At 38.6% G+C, this 14,854-nt stretch overlaps 2 protein-coding genes across 9 annotated transcripts in view; one reads left to right on the forward strand and one right to left on the reverse strand.

The window, feature by feature from the left end:
• TDRD9 (tudor domain containing 9) overlaps positions 1-14,414 on the reverse strand; it is a 70,351-nt gene extending 55,937 nt beyond the window's left edge. For 3 of the 5 annotated variants that reach the window (XM_048307813.1, XM_048307812.1, XM_048307810.1), the window contains exon 1: positions 14,243-14,414. In XM_048307813.1, the coding sequence (XP_048163770.1) occupies positions 14,243-14,394 (152 nt within the window). In that variant the 5' untranslated portion in view covers positions 14,395-14,414. Of the gene's footprint in view, positions 1-8,219; positions 8,323-13,007; positions 13,123-14,242 lie in introns of those variants that run through there. The other 2 variants (XM_048307814.1, XM_048307811.1) reach the window with 2 other exon arrangements.
• Positions 5,273-9,209, forward strand: RD3L (RD3 like). 4 transcript variants are annotated; one of them, XM_048307816.1, is made up of 5 exons: positions 5,273-5,353; positions 5,445-5,617; positions 6,524-6,615; positions 7,304-7,606; positions 8,444-9,209. In XM_048307816.1, exons 4-5 carry the CDS (start codon positions 7,311-7,313, stop codon positions 8,739-8,741), a joined length of 594 nt encoding a protein of 197 aa, XP_048163773.1. In that variant the 5' UTR covers positions 5,273-5,353; positions 5,445-5,617; positions 6,524-6,615; positions 7,304-7,310; the 3' UTR covers positions 8,742-9,209. The 4 variants fall into 4 exon arrangements, with proteins under 4 accessions (XP_048163773.1, XP_048163774.1, XP_048163772.1 ...); XM_048307817.1 differs by having other exon boundaries at positions 5,329-5,617; positions 6,527-6,615; XM_048307815.1 differs by lacking the exons at positions 5,273-5,353; positions 5,445-5,617 and adding an exon at positions 6,087-6,297.
• Positions 14,415-14,854: the final 440 nt, after the last annotated feature.

Genomic DNA, 14,854 nt, shown 5'->3' on the forward strand with positions numbered 1-14,854 from the left:
CAGCACACCTGACTGTATGAAGAAAATATCCAAGCATGCAATGAAATTCCAAGGATTAAGATGCTTGCTTATCCAATTTCAAAAAAATTTCTATTAACCACCTAATTTCAGGGTAGAAGCTCCTATTCAAGGCCATATAACTTCTAGAATATGTCCATCTTAGAGACAAACCTGAAACATCAAAGTCTTCTGGGATTGCGTTTTTAAAAAGTCTTATACATGAACTTTCTACTCATTTATGTTCTGCCTCATTTAACACAAAAAATCCTATGCACATGGGACTAGGAGTTGAACATAAAACTAGTGTCATCCATTTCACAGATGACAAGGGAAGGACTGCCTCAAGTCATGGCTTCTGTCACGCACACGAACTGCCCACCTATTTACAGATCTTTGGGGAGGGGGGAAATCACTTGAAAAAAACACTTAACCTTGTAACATACAGAGCAGTATTTTGCCATACAATTTTAGTAAGATATATACAGTAGACTGTTTCAAAGCTTCTCTTCTGAAACTAAAGTAATGTGACACTTTACATAACTGAACATTTGCCATGACAGTAAATAACCTTCCACTGGGTTTACTGAAGGACATATTAAAAATTACTTTCCTTTTAATTGGAAGTTGGTTTTCTATACAAAAGATCAGTCCTACCTGCAGAAATACACTAACTTCAATGAAATCACGTACTGTCATTCAAAAGCCATGTTTCAGCCACAAAAACGGACTGAATTAATAGAATTCAGAATAAATGTAACCTATTAAAAACTAAAATACAGATTTCACAAAGTCACTATATATTATTTCAAGAATCTACGAATCAGTAAGGTGCAGAGGTTTTTCCCAGTAAGAGAGCTGTTCTAAAATGTAATTTGCTAGATTTAGTGACAAAGTCTTCATATATAAGCATTTTAAAAGGCTTGCACTGCTCTTACTCACAGGTGTTATTCAGATTGCCTGTTTTAAAACCTTAAGTAGGCTGGGGAGTGGGGGGGGCAAGAGCACTAAAACAACTGTGGAATCCCGAAAAACTCAAATGCAAATGTTTGGAATTGGATAGACTATGGAAACTCAACAACTCAAAAATACTTCACATATATCAAACCAGTAACTCTGCACCTTATTCACAGTTAAAATCCAAGAAACATAACAAGCACAAAGGCCAGGATGAAACAGCCCAAATCCTCAAATTAACTGTCTTCTGCTCCCGGATTCCATCAGTAGGATGAATTGCTGGGCTTCAAAGAACTGGACTCTTCTAGATGAGCTGCTGATGGACTTCTCTTTCTGCATTTGGTCACCAACTTGGTAAAATCCAGATTAAATAAATCTCTGAGAAAAATAAAATGCAAGTAAGAGACTGCTCTGAATTTAGAAGAATGCTCCTGAAGATTAGTATTAAAAGCAGGATAGCCTCAATTTCAAATTGATGCCTAAAACTCCCCTGCCTATTAGTGAAGTGTCATCAGCACCAGAGACATTAACGTTACACAGTCCAACTGGAAGAAATCAGCTTCAAACATGTCCTGGTTTTATTCATCTCAGCACCAGAAGTGCAATGATAGCTTACTCAAACTTCTGTCAGTTAACACTGCTAAAAGAAAATTATTCTGTTCTTCACTGTCACAGCAAAGGACCAAATGTGGAGTCTTACCAGGAGGCCTCTTGTGTAGACTTACGGCAAATTAAGCTCATAACTGTTAAAAAACCAAAAGCAGTAGTCAAATGCTGTCTGAAGTGATCAGAGGAAGTAGACTCACCATCTGTCTGCAGCCCAAAACAGCCTGAGCAAATTGTTCTGTCAAATCAAAAGAAAATACACTACAAAGTTGATTAAACCCAAAGAGTGGTGCTGCACTTATAAATGGAAGGAAACCATCCAACCTGCTAGCTATGGATAAATTATATTATGAAATCTCTCTCTGCTCAGATGATGGGAGCATTGGTAACCTTTCTTTGTAACTGTTCTGGAGCTGGCTGGGATAGGGTTATTTTCTTCATAGCACTTTCATGATGCTGTGTTTTAAAATTGTGACTAAATCAGCACTTCTGAAAACAAATGTCTTAAGTTACTGCTGAACAGCATTTGCACAGCATCAAGGACCTCGCTGTTTCTTACACTGTACCTTCCCCGCCCCATAAATAGGCTGGAGGGTGCACAAGGGTTTGGGAGGGGGCATAACCAGGAAGGCAACACAAACAAACCAGAAAGATGCATGTAGCGTCATGCTCACCAACAAAAAGGGAAAAGAGTGGGGTTTCAGTTCAGTTTACCATCTATTGTTCATAACTTGGCTGGACATTGGTCTGCCCATGAGAGGTGATGTGTGGCTGCCTCTGCATCACTTTTTTTGTTTTTCTCTCTTGTTCTACTTCTTAAAACAGCTTTTATATTGAACCCAAGTTTTTCTTTTTCTTTCTCTGTTCCATTCCTCATCCCCTATTCCACTGAGGGGGAGCAAAGTGTAAGTGAGGGGCTCTGTGGTGCTGAGGTGTCTACGGAGCTTAACCCACAAGAATCACCAGCCCTTCAGACAAAATCTATGGCAGCAAAACACAGTATATGATTATTAGCAAAAGATAGTAAGAAAGAATTATGGAACACATAACACTACACCAGGGTGTTGAAATGTTAGCTAGGCAGCAATGATTATGACCTGCTATCAGCACTTTTGGTCAAGTAAGAATTAGGATAATAATTTCTCAGTGTCACGCAGTCTGTGACATATGCCTCATTCATAAAGAGAGCTGTACTTCTTGTCCCTTTCAACTACAAGAGCCAATAACATCTCAGACGGTACAGATGCCATAAAATTTTCCAAAGAAAAGAGTAAGAAGCTTCTCCTCCAACTATTCTCACCATTTATCATGCCTGGATGCTCACCTCAGTATAATATTTGGTTAAATGGAGCTGGTTTTGAACAAACTGCTGTTCAGCACCAACTTCTCAAACTGGCTTTGTCAAAAAAAAAAAAAAAAAAAAAAAAAAAAAAAAAAAAAAAAAAGTGTGTTGTCCAACAGCCACGTCAGCACAAGTAAGTACTGAATTCCTAGACCTTAAAGACAGGCACAGCAGCAGCCCCAGGTTTAACTAGACTGCCTTTTTTATAACAGGACCTGGATGTCAGTTTAGGAACTTTGTGTATGTGACGTTGAGGCACATGTCTTATGACTAGTCTTCTTGCTGTACTCAGAGCTGACTTTAATTTGCAGCTTTTTTCTCCCAGAATACAATTGGAGCGATAGTTGTTCATAAGAAAACACTACACTTGGAAAAACAGCTGATCCCTAGAGAACATTTATTCTTTGTGAGTAGCAGATTTGCAAGCATGATAAGCCTGTTTCAGGAATATGCCTTCTGCATTATTACAGTAAGTTCCTCATTACTGTAGTGTTGAAAGGTCATATTCAGAATGTACAACTTATTTAATCACACATCACGTAAATATTTAAGTTTCCTCTGTTAAAAGCATTATTTTACTTTGTGGGTTTTTGGGGTTTTTTTTAGAAAAAGCTCTCAAGGTATTTAAAAAAGCAGCAGACAGGGTAAAATAAACATCTTGTGTCATTTCTTTCTAGCCGAGAAACATTATCTTGTCATAAACAGCCACATCTTCTCAACGTAGATGGTATAGATAGTCATGATGATTTTCAAGTAAGAATTCACTCATTTCAAAGGCTAATGTCCTGCAAATATTCACAAAACCACCCCACTGTCATTCTTAACGCACTCCTTTGGAGTTATGCTTTGCTTCTGCACCAAAGAAGTCAAAATTCAGGCATATTCAGCACCCCCAAAACATGCATTCTCTATATCCCTGTGGTAAGTTTCAACTATTTAAATCTGTATGTTGTCTGTTGTACTCACGTCCTAAGTGTACATAAATATCTTTACTCTGTAGCTGTGCTATGCCTTCAACATAAAACTTGACAGAAATTTTAACTTTAAAAGAATTAAAAGCAACCAGTATTTCTAAGTTACATCTTAATTGTCAAGTTCCCCCTTACATCTGTGATATCAAACAGGAAAAGACAAAAGAGGAATTACTTGAACAGATGAGATTTTGAGTACCAGATATTTTCAGGTTAATAGAGCCATGAACCATACCTGCACTCCCATGAAACATCCCTGCACACCAAGCCACCCACATGGCAGAACAAAATCACTTTGAAAATGAGGGTTCTCCCAGCAATGCTGGGTTTGGTTGCAGCTCTTCAGTACAAACCATACCCAGAACACACCCATCACCATGGGTGCAAACACCACCTTTGGAGGAATTCTTTTAACATGACAAGTACTAACACCACACTGACAATCCTTTCACCTCAGACAAATTAAGAATTAATAACAGACTCCCTAAATATACCTTGGAAAATCAAGGAGTAAACGGAACTGAGTGTAATTTATATTCAGGGTAAAAGAAAATAACAGAATAAACCCAGCACATGACTATAGGAGCTGTTCTGCATATGCACCAGGGAACACTTGTTATTCTGACTGAGGACGCTCAGAGCTGGGCACTAAGACATTATTAACTAAGTTACTAATAAAGACAAACTCCACAGTGCCTTCAGGGAACAGACCCACTATCAGCCTAAGTCAAGGCAAAACTTCCACCCTGACACAGCACTGCAGATCCACAAATACATTTAGGGACAGCTGGGTAGAATTTTAACTCTTAAAAAAGCTTCCAGGAGATAACCATGGATAGAAACTGCATAAACTACTGCTGTACTTTTGAGGTCCAGTATCCAGTGCCAGCCCCACATGAGCAGTCATCTTTTCCTGAATACACACCTGAATTGCATACAAAAGTAGAAGCAATACAAATTTTCAGCTTCAATGCTCTCCTATCAATTGAAAGATAAACACAACCCTCAGGATCCTGCCTTGAATCTTCAACGATGTAACCAAAGATTAAGTTGTAGGTTTCTCATTTAATTACTCTGCACACCTTCCAGTAGGCATCTCTAATTTACAAAGATGCTGTAATGGTTTTACACTGTACAGCAGTTTACTTGCAGATTGATACAGTGGAAAAAAGTGGTGACATGTTAACTGTGCTGTAAAGGAGGTGGCAAGGAGCATTTTAATTTCATCTGAAAATCTGTCAGGACAGTTCTGTCTTCATAAACCTAGCTCCCTTCCTTTTTCATAGTACCACATACAATGCAATGTGAAAACCTTCCAGTTGAAGAGGATTAATACTGACATTTGAATTTTTCCAATGTATAAGTAGTATCAGCTTTAATAACAGCCATACACGTCATCCTTTATGTTGTATGACATCTAGAACAAATTTAGAGAACCTTTGTTCTCCCAACAGTTCAACACACCAGCGGAGGGAAAAAGGTAAGAATGAAAAATACTTAGGAGAAGCAAAGACAGTCATTAGAACAAGGGGAAGAAAGGCAGCATTTCTTAAACCATGGCTACTGTTTAGATTAATAGGAAGAGACCGGATAACTGGAACGGAAAATGGCTCCTTCAGCGACCTTTGGCGTGCACAGTGCCATCCCCGAGAATGAACCTTAAAAATGGATATGCTCAAAATATTCATCAAGGAAAGAGGGAGCCGGCAGCTGACAGCCAGTTCAGAGAGAAGCAATGTCTATGGTAAGACTTACAATTCTGGGCTTTTTACATCAGTTTGACCTCAATTTGCATCTCCTTATCATTCTATTCCTTTAATTAGATTAACGTGTCTTTCATGGCACACTGCAGGTGTTACAGCCTGGCTTCTTTAAACACATTTGAAATGTTAATTAAAAATGCTAACAGCTATGCACAGTAATGAAAAAGTATAGAACCATGAGATTGATGAAATTCATCTGAAGAAGCATTTAATGTAGCGACAAAATCCTGAGCAACTGTCAAATACATCTTTTCTGTCAACACTCACTTAACAAAAGCTTTAGATGATCTTTACTAGAGAAAAACTATTCTTAGCTGTTTAAAAATGACAGCAGAACAGCCTGATCCCCCTCTAATGGGAGATAAGTCTTCCAGCATCTCAATGGCCTGAAAGTTTAGTTTGATGATAAAAGCAACGTAGTTATTTTTAGCACTCTACGGGCATAAAAATACAGCTCTAAACTGTGACCTACAGCTATGCACAGCCAAGCATCACATCATACGACAGCCTTAACTTTAGCTACAAGCACGTCTGTAGCTGCTTCAGACTATCATTATTCATCTCACTGCCAACAATACATTTGGATGGATTTAGCAACAAGCATTTGAAATTGTTACCATCTTTTTTCAAACTGCTGCCATCGGCAGAATTCAATTCAAAGGTAGGAGATCTTAATGGACTTGGTAGAAAGTATTTAAGAGACCATGTTAGGTTAAATGGATTACTGCTTCTCTCCAGTACAGAGGATGAAAAAGAACCTTAAAAGCAGAAAAACTTAAACTGCCATATTCAGTACAGAAAGTAATTTTTTCTGAGCACAGTTTGAGTAAATGAAAAAAAAACAAAAAAAAAGGAAAAAGAGAAAAAAACCCCTTGTTTTCTTCCAGCAGTACTAACAACCTGCAAACGGGATATGCTAGAATAAGAGACCTTCAAGCAAACTCACCTGAAACAACACTGTTGACAGACAATTGCAGAGGTAATTTATGTTATTTTATTCCAATTTGCATGCTTGTGTGTGCATGATTTCTTACAAACTGCAATTTAAAAGTCTATTCTACCAGATTTCTGTTTCCAGATTATGTGAACAATAATTTAATTAAAATATTTAAAATAAAAATTGATACCTACGTTGTAAAACCAGATCTTGCAAAGTTCCAGTACTTAACTATCAATTAATTAATTTCATTTTTAAATGTATGTGTAACTTCAAATTTCGGAGGTTTGGGGCTTTGTGTTTCGTTGGGAGGGAGTGTTCTTATTTGATTGGGTTTTTTGTGGGGTTTGGGGGCATTTTTTGTTAGTTTGTTTGATGGGGTTTGTGGGGTTCTTCCCTGGTGTTTTTTGGTTTTGTTTGGGTTTTTTTTTAATCATATATACTCTCAGGATAAAATATGAAATATTTCCAAGACGATAGATATACACTTTCAAATGCTGTAAATTTCACATAGTATGTTAACTCAGAAAAGAGACAGGAAAAATTATAAGGTGTGTAAGGCTTGTCGTATTTCATTATAGCCTGGTGATTTTGTACAGCAAACTATTTTACAATCATAAAAAAGTTTCATTCAAACATTCAGTTCCTAAGAAGGAAGTCTACAGGTAAAAAGAACTAAATCAGTTGGACACACACAAGCAAAACTCTTTTTTTCTCTCTCCCCTTACAGCTTAAAAATGCCACTTTTTGGCTGGATGAAATGGTCAAAAACTGATTCCTGCAAACCCACAAGATGTCCTGGATCAGAAGTAGTTACAAAAACCCTATTGAGGGAGTTGAAATGGCACCTGAAAGAGCGTGAAAGACTAGTGCAAGAGATTGAAAATGAACAGAAAGTCCAGAAAACGGGCATGGATTACAACTGGCTCAAGAACCAAAACCCTCAAGCAACAATTCCAGCTACTGAGCAACGGCAGCTCGAAGTTCTGTGCTCACAAATCCAGCCTTGCCAAACAGGAACTGTTCTCAGCAGGTAATTGTTTTGTATTTCCCTGACTCTGAACTCTCTATCACAAGTAAGATGTTTCTCTACCTAATCAAAGTTTGTATTTGGCTCTGGTCTTCAAAAGCGGCAACGACCAGCAACTGGAGCGCATTTTTACAGGTGTTTTAGAAATTACATCATCACTTTAATATGTTGCACTTGAAGGAAGTTTTAAATCAGGATTTTCCTGGTCTAATCCAAACAAAGGAAATCTCATATGACCTTTCGATGCTTCCAGTTTTTCCTGTTTCTTATCCCTATTATTTATTAAATAGCAACCCAGCAACTAAAAATCAAATAAAAGGACTAATGCAATGCACTACTAGGCAGAAATCCAGCCTTGCTGCCCACAATACCAGAAAGCTCCTAAAAACTAGAAAATCACTGTAAATTAATAAATTTAAAAAAAAAATCCCTCCACACATTTTATAAAAAAAAATTCTCCTATCCCTGCATTTTAGGTACATTTTCTGGGAACTCAGAAACGACAGAATAAGTCCATTTACCTTTTAAAGCCCAGAATATACCTAAGGGCAAAGTCAGTTTAAATCAAGTTACCCAGATGGACCCAAAAAAAAAAAAAAAAAAAAAAAGAGCCTACCCAATCACAACCATTTTCAATCCACAATAGCTGGAGCACAGCCAGTGCATTGTCAAGAGCTCTTTTCCTCTTACAATCTTCTGGGGGAGGTGAGTGGGGAAATGTGGCAGCAAGGAAAAAATGACACCAGAATGCAGTCACTTCCTCCTCCCCCACCCCCAAATGAGCAGAGAAGAAAAGTTTTCAGCGCCAATGATTAGATTTCAATTTTTGTTTGTTTCTAGATTTCGTGAAGTTTTGGCAGAAAATGATGTTTTACCCTGGGAAATAGTCTACATATTCAAGCAGGTTTTAAAAGATTTTCTTACCACCACTGAGAGAGAAAACCAAGCAGAGCAGCTGGTAGATGCATGGAATACAAATTGCTCTGAACATTTCAGTCCGCATGGCAACAGCTCCAACAAGTCGGACAAAGATGAAATCCCCACGGTTTCAAGTTATGTCGACAAAAACACACAAAGCATGTTTCCCACCTTCTCTCACAGAATCTGGAATCTACCCTATTACTACCCATCAAGTTAAGTTGGTTTGTGTTACTTTCAAAAAGTTATGTAGCCACCCGCATTCCTTTCTTGTAATTGCCATCCAGACACATAAGAGTAAGAAATGTGACATGCTCCCCTTTTTATTCCAAGTTCAGATATTAAAATCCTTTGTAATAGCTAGTATGCAGTAACTTTAAGTATCAACTCACCTTTTATTGTTATAGCTTCTTAGAGCTGTTGTGTTTGAAGCCATCTTTTAATCAAAAATGTAGATGTTTCTGAAAAAAACTCTGAAGCATCTTAATTTTTAGCCACATAGAGCTAGAAGTATTTAAACAACAAAAAAAGATTGCTTTCCATATTTTGAAACAGCATCAATCCACAGTGTTAGACAAAAACTTCTGTGTTTGTCACATAGCTTTTAGGCTCTATAGGAACTTTATACTGTGTAAAAGAAATGATTTAATATAATTATCAGTTGTATCAAATAAACTGGTAAATACTTTTTGGAGCTGAGTAATTATTTCTTAACGTCAAGAATAAGTTGCATGAAAACACAGATGGAACATATAACATGCTGCAGGTACTATTTCTATATTTTTTTTCTAAACTATACTTTGCACATGCAAGTATATCAAGGTGGACAACTGAACAAAACTACTAGATACTTAACAGCATTTAACAACTATCTCTCTATTCTTGAAAAAATTATTGAATTATTTAATTTCAAATAGCCATTTTTCATTTGACTTATTGAAAGCTGTTCTGAAATCCAAATTCTGCATTAAACTTTCAACATTTTGATCAAATCAGATGGTACTTCTCTAGACTATCCAAGGAGTCAACAGATCATTTCCAACACACAAGGTGTTCATTCTCAATTTACACATAACAAAATTTAATGTTTTTCAGCTGCTATTATCTATCACTGGGGGTACACAAAGTTTTACAAGATTAATCACATACGTAGCAGTCACAGTCACAGCAGGCAATTAGAGCAGAAAATCAAAGAAAACATATGCCAGAACTCAGTTGGCTACATTTCCAATTGTGCTCCCATCACTGTATGTAACGCGTTTTTACGTCTTACATAACCTCTTCTTCTCCGTGTTTCCTTTTAATCTGTCTGCCTGATCAGAAAAAAATGGGCAAGACTCACATGGCCCAATGCACAGACTACACTATTTCATAAACAAAACTGCTTCCTCTGGTATTTTCTTCAGACATACTGAAGAAGACATTCAGATTTCATCGAGCTAGTAACACAACTTCAGGGCATCTTATGCTCCACAGCTGTATCTCCCACTCCAGAAAGAATTTACTAATAATGCAACATGAAGTGGATAACAAATGGCACAATCTTTTACTAGACACCTTTAAATCTTTTTAAAAACACTGTTTAAGAAAACCTTTGAAAAGCTTATGATACAGAGAACATTTCATGTAGGAAAGTAAAACATCATATACACAGAAGATAAAACAATGAGAACTCCTACATTCACCTGAAGGACAAAGCACTGGAGGACTAGAGCAAAATACTTCCAACAGGTTTAAAAAAAAAAAAAAATCTGCAGCTCAATGCCAAAAGTAACTAGTCCCTCCACTTCCCATAAACTAAATACACAAAGCTTCAAAAGCATGTGCAAACTCGTTGAATCTGCACTCAGAGCTGCTACAAACTTTTGGCCCTCTTCTTGTCAGTTGTCAGTTTGCAGACTAATTACAAAACCCCTGTTCTAAAACTTTGCCCTACTGATGCACCACCAGGAGCTGGAGATTCTTCTCCTGAAGTTCTAATCTAATCCCTGCATGAGGGCAGCAATGGATTCAAAGATTTTTCCTCAGTGATGAAACTCTCCCAAGTATTAAATGTCAAGTACCTTTTCTACATGAAGGAGGTTAACAGGTACCCAGTATTTAAAAGGCATTGGCAGAATTAGTATTACTCTAAGAATTAACATCCATAATGCTGGTTTCAGATAGCTTTTAAGAGGTCAAATATGCAAGATTCCTGCAATGGCAATTCACTTAAATTTATTTCTTAAAATGGTATCCTCACAGCTTTCTATTGGAAAATAGGTTAAAAAAACCTCTAAAAACGAGGCTTACAAATTTTAGTTCATGGAAAATGGAAGGCCAGTACCATGGAAGATCCACTTACCTTAATGATCACCAAAAATGGGTACAGAAAACAAACAAAAACAACTCCACAAGATAACCCCAGATACAACTCATTTATTCTTCGTAAACTTCAATTTCACTTTAACATGAGCAAATGCAGTTTTCTAAGTCCAGAAACAAGGACTATCCACTACACCATATTGTAAAAGGCAGTTGCTGCATAATAGTTTAAAAATAAAGGCAGGCATCATAGCTAATTCAATGTTAAATCCCTATACAATGCCAAGCAAATACACAAAAAGGTTCATCTACTTTTATATGGATGTTTTAATGAGGCTACTGCATCCAGTTCTAGTGTCCACACTTGGGGGGAAAGGAGGAGGAGAAAGCAAAGGAAAACTGCACAAGGTAGAGAAAAAAAAATTATCCACCAGCTGAGAAAATGCTATCCTCTAAGGCCTCACTTTGTCCATTTCTTCAAATACTGAAATGTGGGGGGGTAATTTTGTGGAGCACAAGCACTTCCTCCTGACCAAATTGTTATATACTCTAGTTAAAAAGCACAGAAAAGCATAGAAGAAGCAACGGTGTAAGAGCAAGAAGCCAAACTAAAAATGTTAAACATATTTTAAAGAAATCTCTTAGGTTTACTGCAATATGCTGCCAAGAAAATCTGTTCCTCAGCTCATCAGCTGAGACAAGCCATTTTCTAGGATTAATGCTTACCCTATCAGCTACATGAGACAGGAGTAAGACTGCTGGCCAGTCACCACTACCCTGTGGGAGATCACTGTCCAAGAACTCTACAACTGCTTCTTTAAGTATTTTTTACTTATGCCCTATGCAATTTGCATGAGGTGTTCTGAAACTACATTGTCCCGTACACTGAGCCAGCAGGTATTTCTGAAATAGGCAGGCAGCCAACACAAACCACTCTGGTAACAGAAAGGTGAGTGGTAGTAATTCCAAAGGACAGCAGTGTCTCCCACCTGCACAAGTGCCAAGCAAAGCAAACAGCATGCAGTGTTTCCAGCCAAATAAGTAAGCTTCAAAAAGGTGCTAACTTGGCGAATGTACACCTATGAAATGCAGGAAATAAAAGAGAGAATAACCACCTTTCCCACACTTAAGCCTTTAACTGTCTTAATGTGAACACAATTGTGTTGATAACAAGGAATGATTTAAGGATCTAAATTTCTTCTCTTTCAGCCAAACATAATCAAAGGAATTAAAAAGTTAATCAATGAGCTATTTAACGATCAAACTTCCAGCCACAATTTCTGTGGTTTCTATTTCTATTACCTTTACGTAACAACCTCAATTATTAACACTGCTATTCTAGAGGTAGTTCAGGAAGCAAAATAATCTTAAAAGCCTTGGAAAATGAGGCATCACTGGTAAAGGAAGAGAACACATTCCACATCTCTTTTTAAGGGAGACATGAGGCTTTTAGATCCCACTAAACAATCTCAGTAACATTTTTGTAAAATATTACTTAATACACACACTTGTGTACAATAACACACCTGTTATTACCAATTTGGCATTAAACCCATGCATTCTTACATATAAATTCAGACAACAGTGATAGGCAGACAAGTCTCCATCAGTAAATGTAAATCTAATTTCAAATAAATACGAGTAAGTATTTAAAAAGTCAGAATAACTTTGGTTTTGACTTTCCCAAGAAACAAATAAAGAATTCTGAAGGAAATAGACAATTATGCTACAAGCAGCCTCAACAAACAAGGAGAAATTACTTTGTTTTCAGCTCTTCTAACTCTTAAGAAGTCAGTGAATAAAATACAAGCATTTCCTTTCCTTCTAACCACTTGAACCTAAACCTCCTACAGAGACTTCAAGTTTTGCAAAAACACTCTAAATGTAAGCACATTCCCTGTATTACAGAGAGCTGTGAAACAGAAATATGCATGGAAACAAAACACACCTAAGCAAACACAGCTTCTCATAGAGATTCCTTGCATTCTGTGGCAGCACACACATACACCCATCACCTATGCTCAAAGATTTTATAGCTATCGGTAAGAAATTCTGTCCACACTTACACAAGGTCACTTAGGATGCATATCACCTCTGTCCCCCTTGGACGTGGGGGAAAAAAAATTAAAAACCCAAACCTGTAAAAATAATTTTTCCCTACTAACACAACTGCCAAACTTACAATTAGGTTATCTGCTAATACTCGTGAGTGGGAAGAGGTATCTGTCCAACCAATAAAGATTTGCCTCTGCCTAGGCACACAAGGCTTGATGAATCTTGCTCATTTCTCCTGTGTACAGGAAATGTACAAAATAGCTTTTGTGGCTTAGTGCTCAGCTGGGTCCAAGAATCTCTTGTCAAACACTTCGTAAGTACTACAGAAATGTTAGTGTCACCTAAATGAAGACTGAGAAATCACAAACACCTTTTGCATACTGAGTTGAGGAATCACATTCACAGAAGTAACTTTAACACCAATAGCCTAAACAGTTTCTGCTGAAATATCAGATTGCCTGATAGCAAGATGTTATGCAAAAAGTTCATTCTTTCTCAGATGCCTATGTACACCTTTTAAGAGAGTTCCTGAAATACTGCAACCTCTACTGCTGTGCATCACACAGGGAAAAATAAAACCCAAAATACTCACTCTAGAGCGTATACCCAGCTCATTTCAAAAAAAATACTTTACTATGTGGAAGTGCATACAAAACACTTTTCTATGGCAACCACAGATACACTACCACACCTGGCCTAAATACCAAGATTAGTATGCACTGCCACAGCCCAGGCAGCGTTCAGGAGGGGAAAGTAATTTTTGGATTTCAATATCCGGACTCCAATAAAAACCAAATGTACGTGGCTGCTATGCAAACACATACACTTCTCGTCACCTGTAAACTCTGCCATCTGAGAGTAATGCATAAGGAGCAACATATCAATATACCTCTGCCTTGCTTTACTCTGGTAACTTAAATGCTTCAGTTAGGTCACAAGAGCAACGAACTCGGGAATCTCATTTGTCACTTGCCACTGATAAAATTTTAAGTTAATGCACCTGAATCAGAATAAACTGAGTCTAATACAGTTCTTCAACAGCACTAGGTACAGCTGCACGCCAGTGCTAATGCACTTCAGAGAAAGCAAACCCTACACGCAACACACCTAATGATGATGGAGACAACAGAGCTAAATAGCAAATCAGAGAATAGCATTAAGTATTAAACGCACAAAAATACATCAACCACAAACGCCACCGGGGGTGTGAGGCTGGAATCCAACAACTGCACATGCTGGGCCCACGCAGAGCAGGGGAACCAGAGGAGGCTGCCCTGACTCTGGAGAATGCCCGGCACACCGAAGCCACGGGCACACAGCTGAGAGAGGGAGGCCATCAAGAGCAGAGCGCTCCGCACTCACCCCGCAGCCGTCAGTGGTTCCCGTGCGGGGTGGCGGGGGGAAGCGCCAGGGCGGCCGAGCCGCGCCTCCTGGTCCAGGAGCTCGACGGCGCTGACGGCCCCGCCGATGGTGAACCAGTCTCGGCTCTGCTTCTCGGTGAGTTTCCGCAGCATGGCGGCGGATGGCGGCGGATGGCGGCTCCCGGCACGCGGTCCCGCGCCAGCGCCCTTCCCGGCACGTGCGCGCCTTCCCGCCCTCCGCCCGACCCCGCCCCCGGCGGGAGCGCTCCCGGCTGGGATCTGCCCTCCCTTCCCAGCCAATTCACCTGTGGCTGCGGGCTGAATTCCTCTAAACCGACCCCCAAAACTTTTTAAAGGCTTGCTTAGAAAGGCAGGACATACAGACGCAGACCAGAAGTATACTGGACGGTCGAACACTAAAGCCTGTCATCCCTATTGGATAAATTTCAAAAGAAGAATAGGAGCTAAAATAAACGTGTGTCACTTGAATTTCCCTTTCATCTGGTCATCCCCTCGTCTGAAATAACTGCAAACATCTGTGTGTAATTTGTTAAATAAATAACGAAAACCAACACAAACACAGGGTAGCCCCTTACTTTGTCTAATAGGATTT

This window comes from Corvus hawaiiensis, chromosome 6, assembly GCF_020740725.1.
Source record: "Corvus hawaiiensis isolate bCorHaw1 chromosome 6, bCorHaw1.pri.cur, whole genome shotgun sequence".
Classification (NCBI taxonomy): Eukaryota; Metazoa; Chordata; class Aves; order Passeriformes; family Corvidae; genus Corvus; species Corvus hawaiiensis.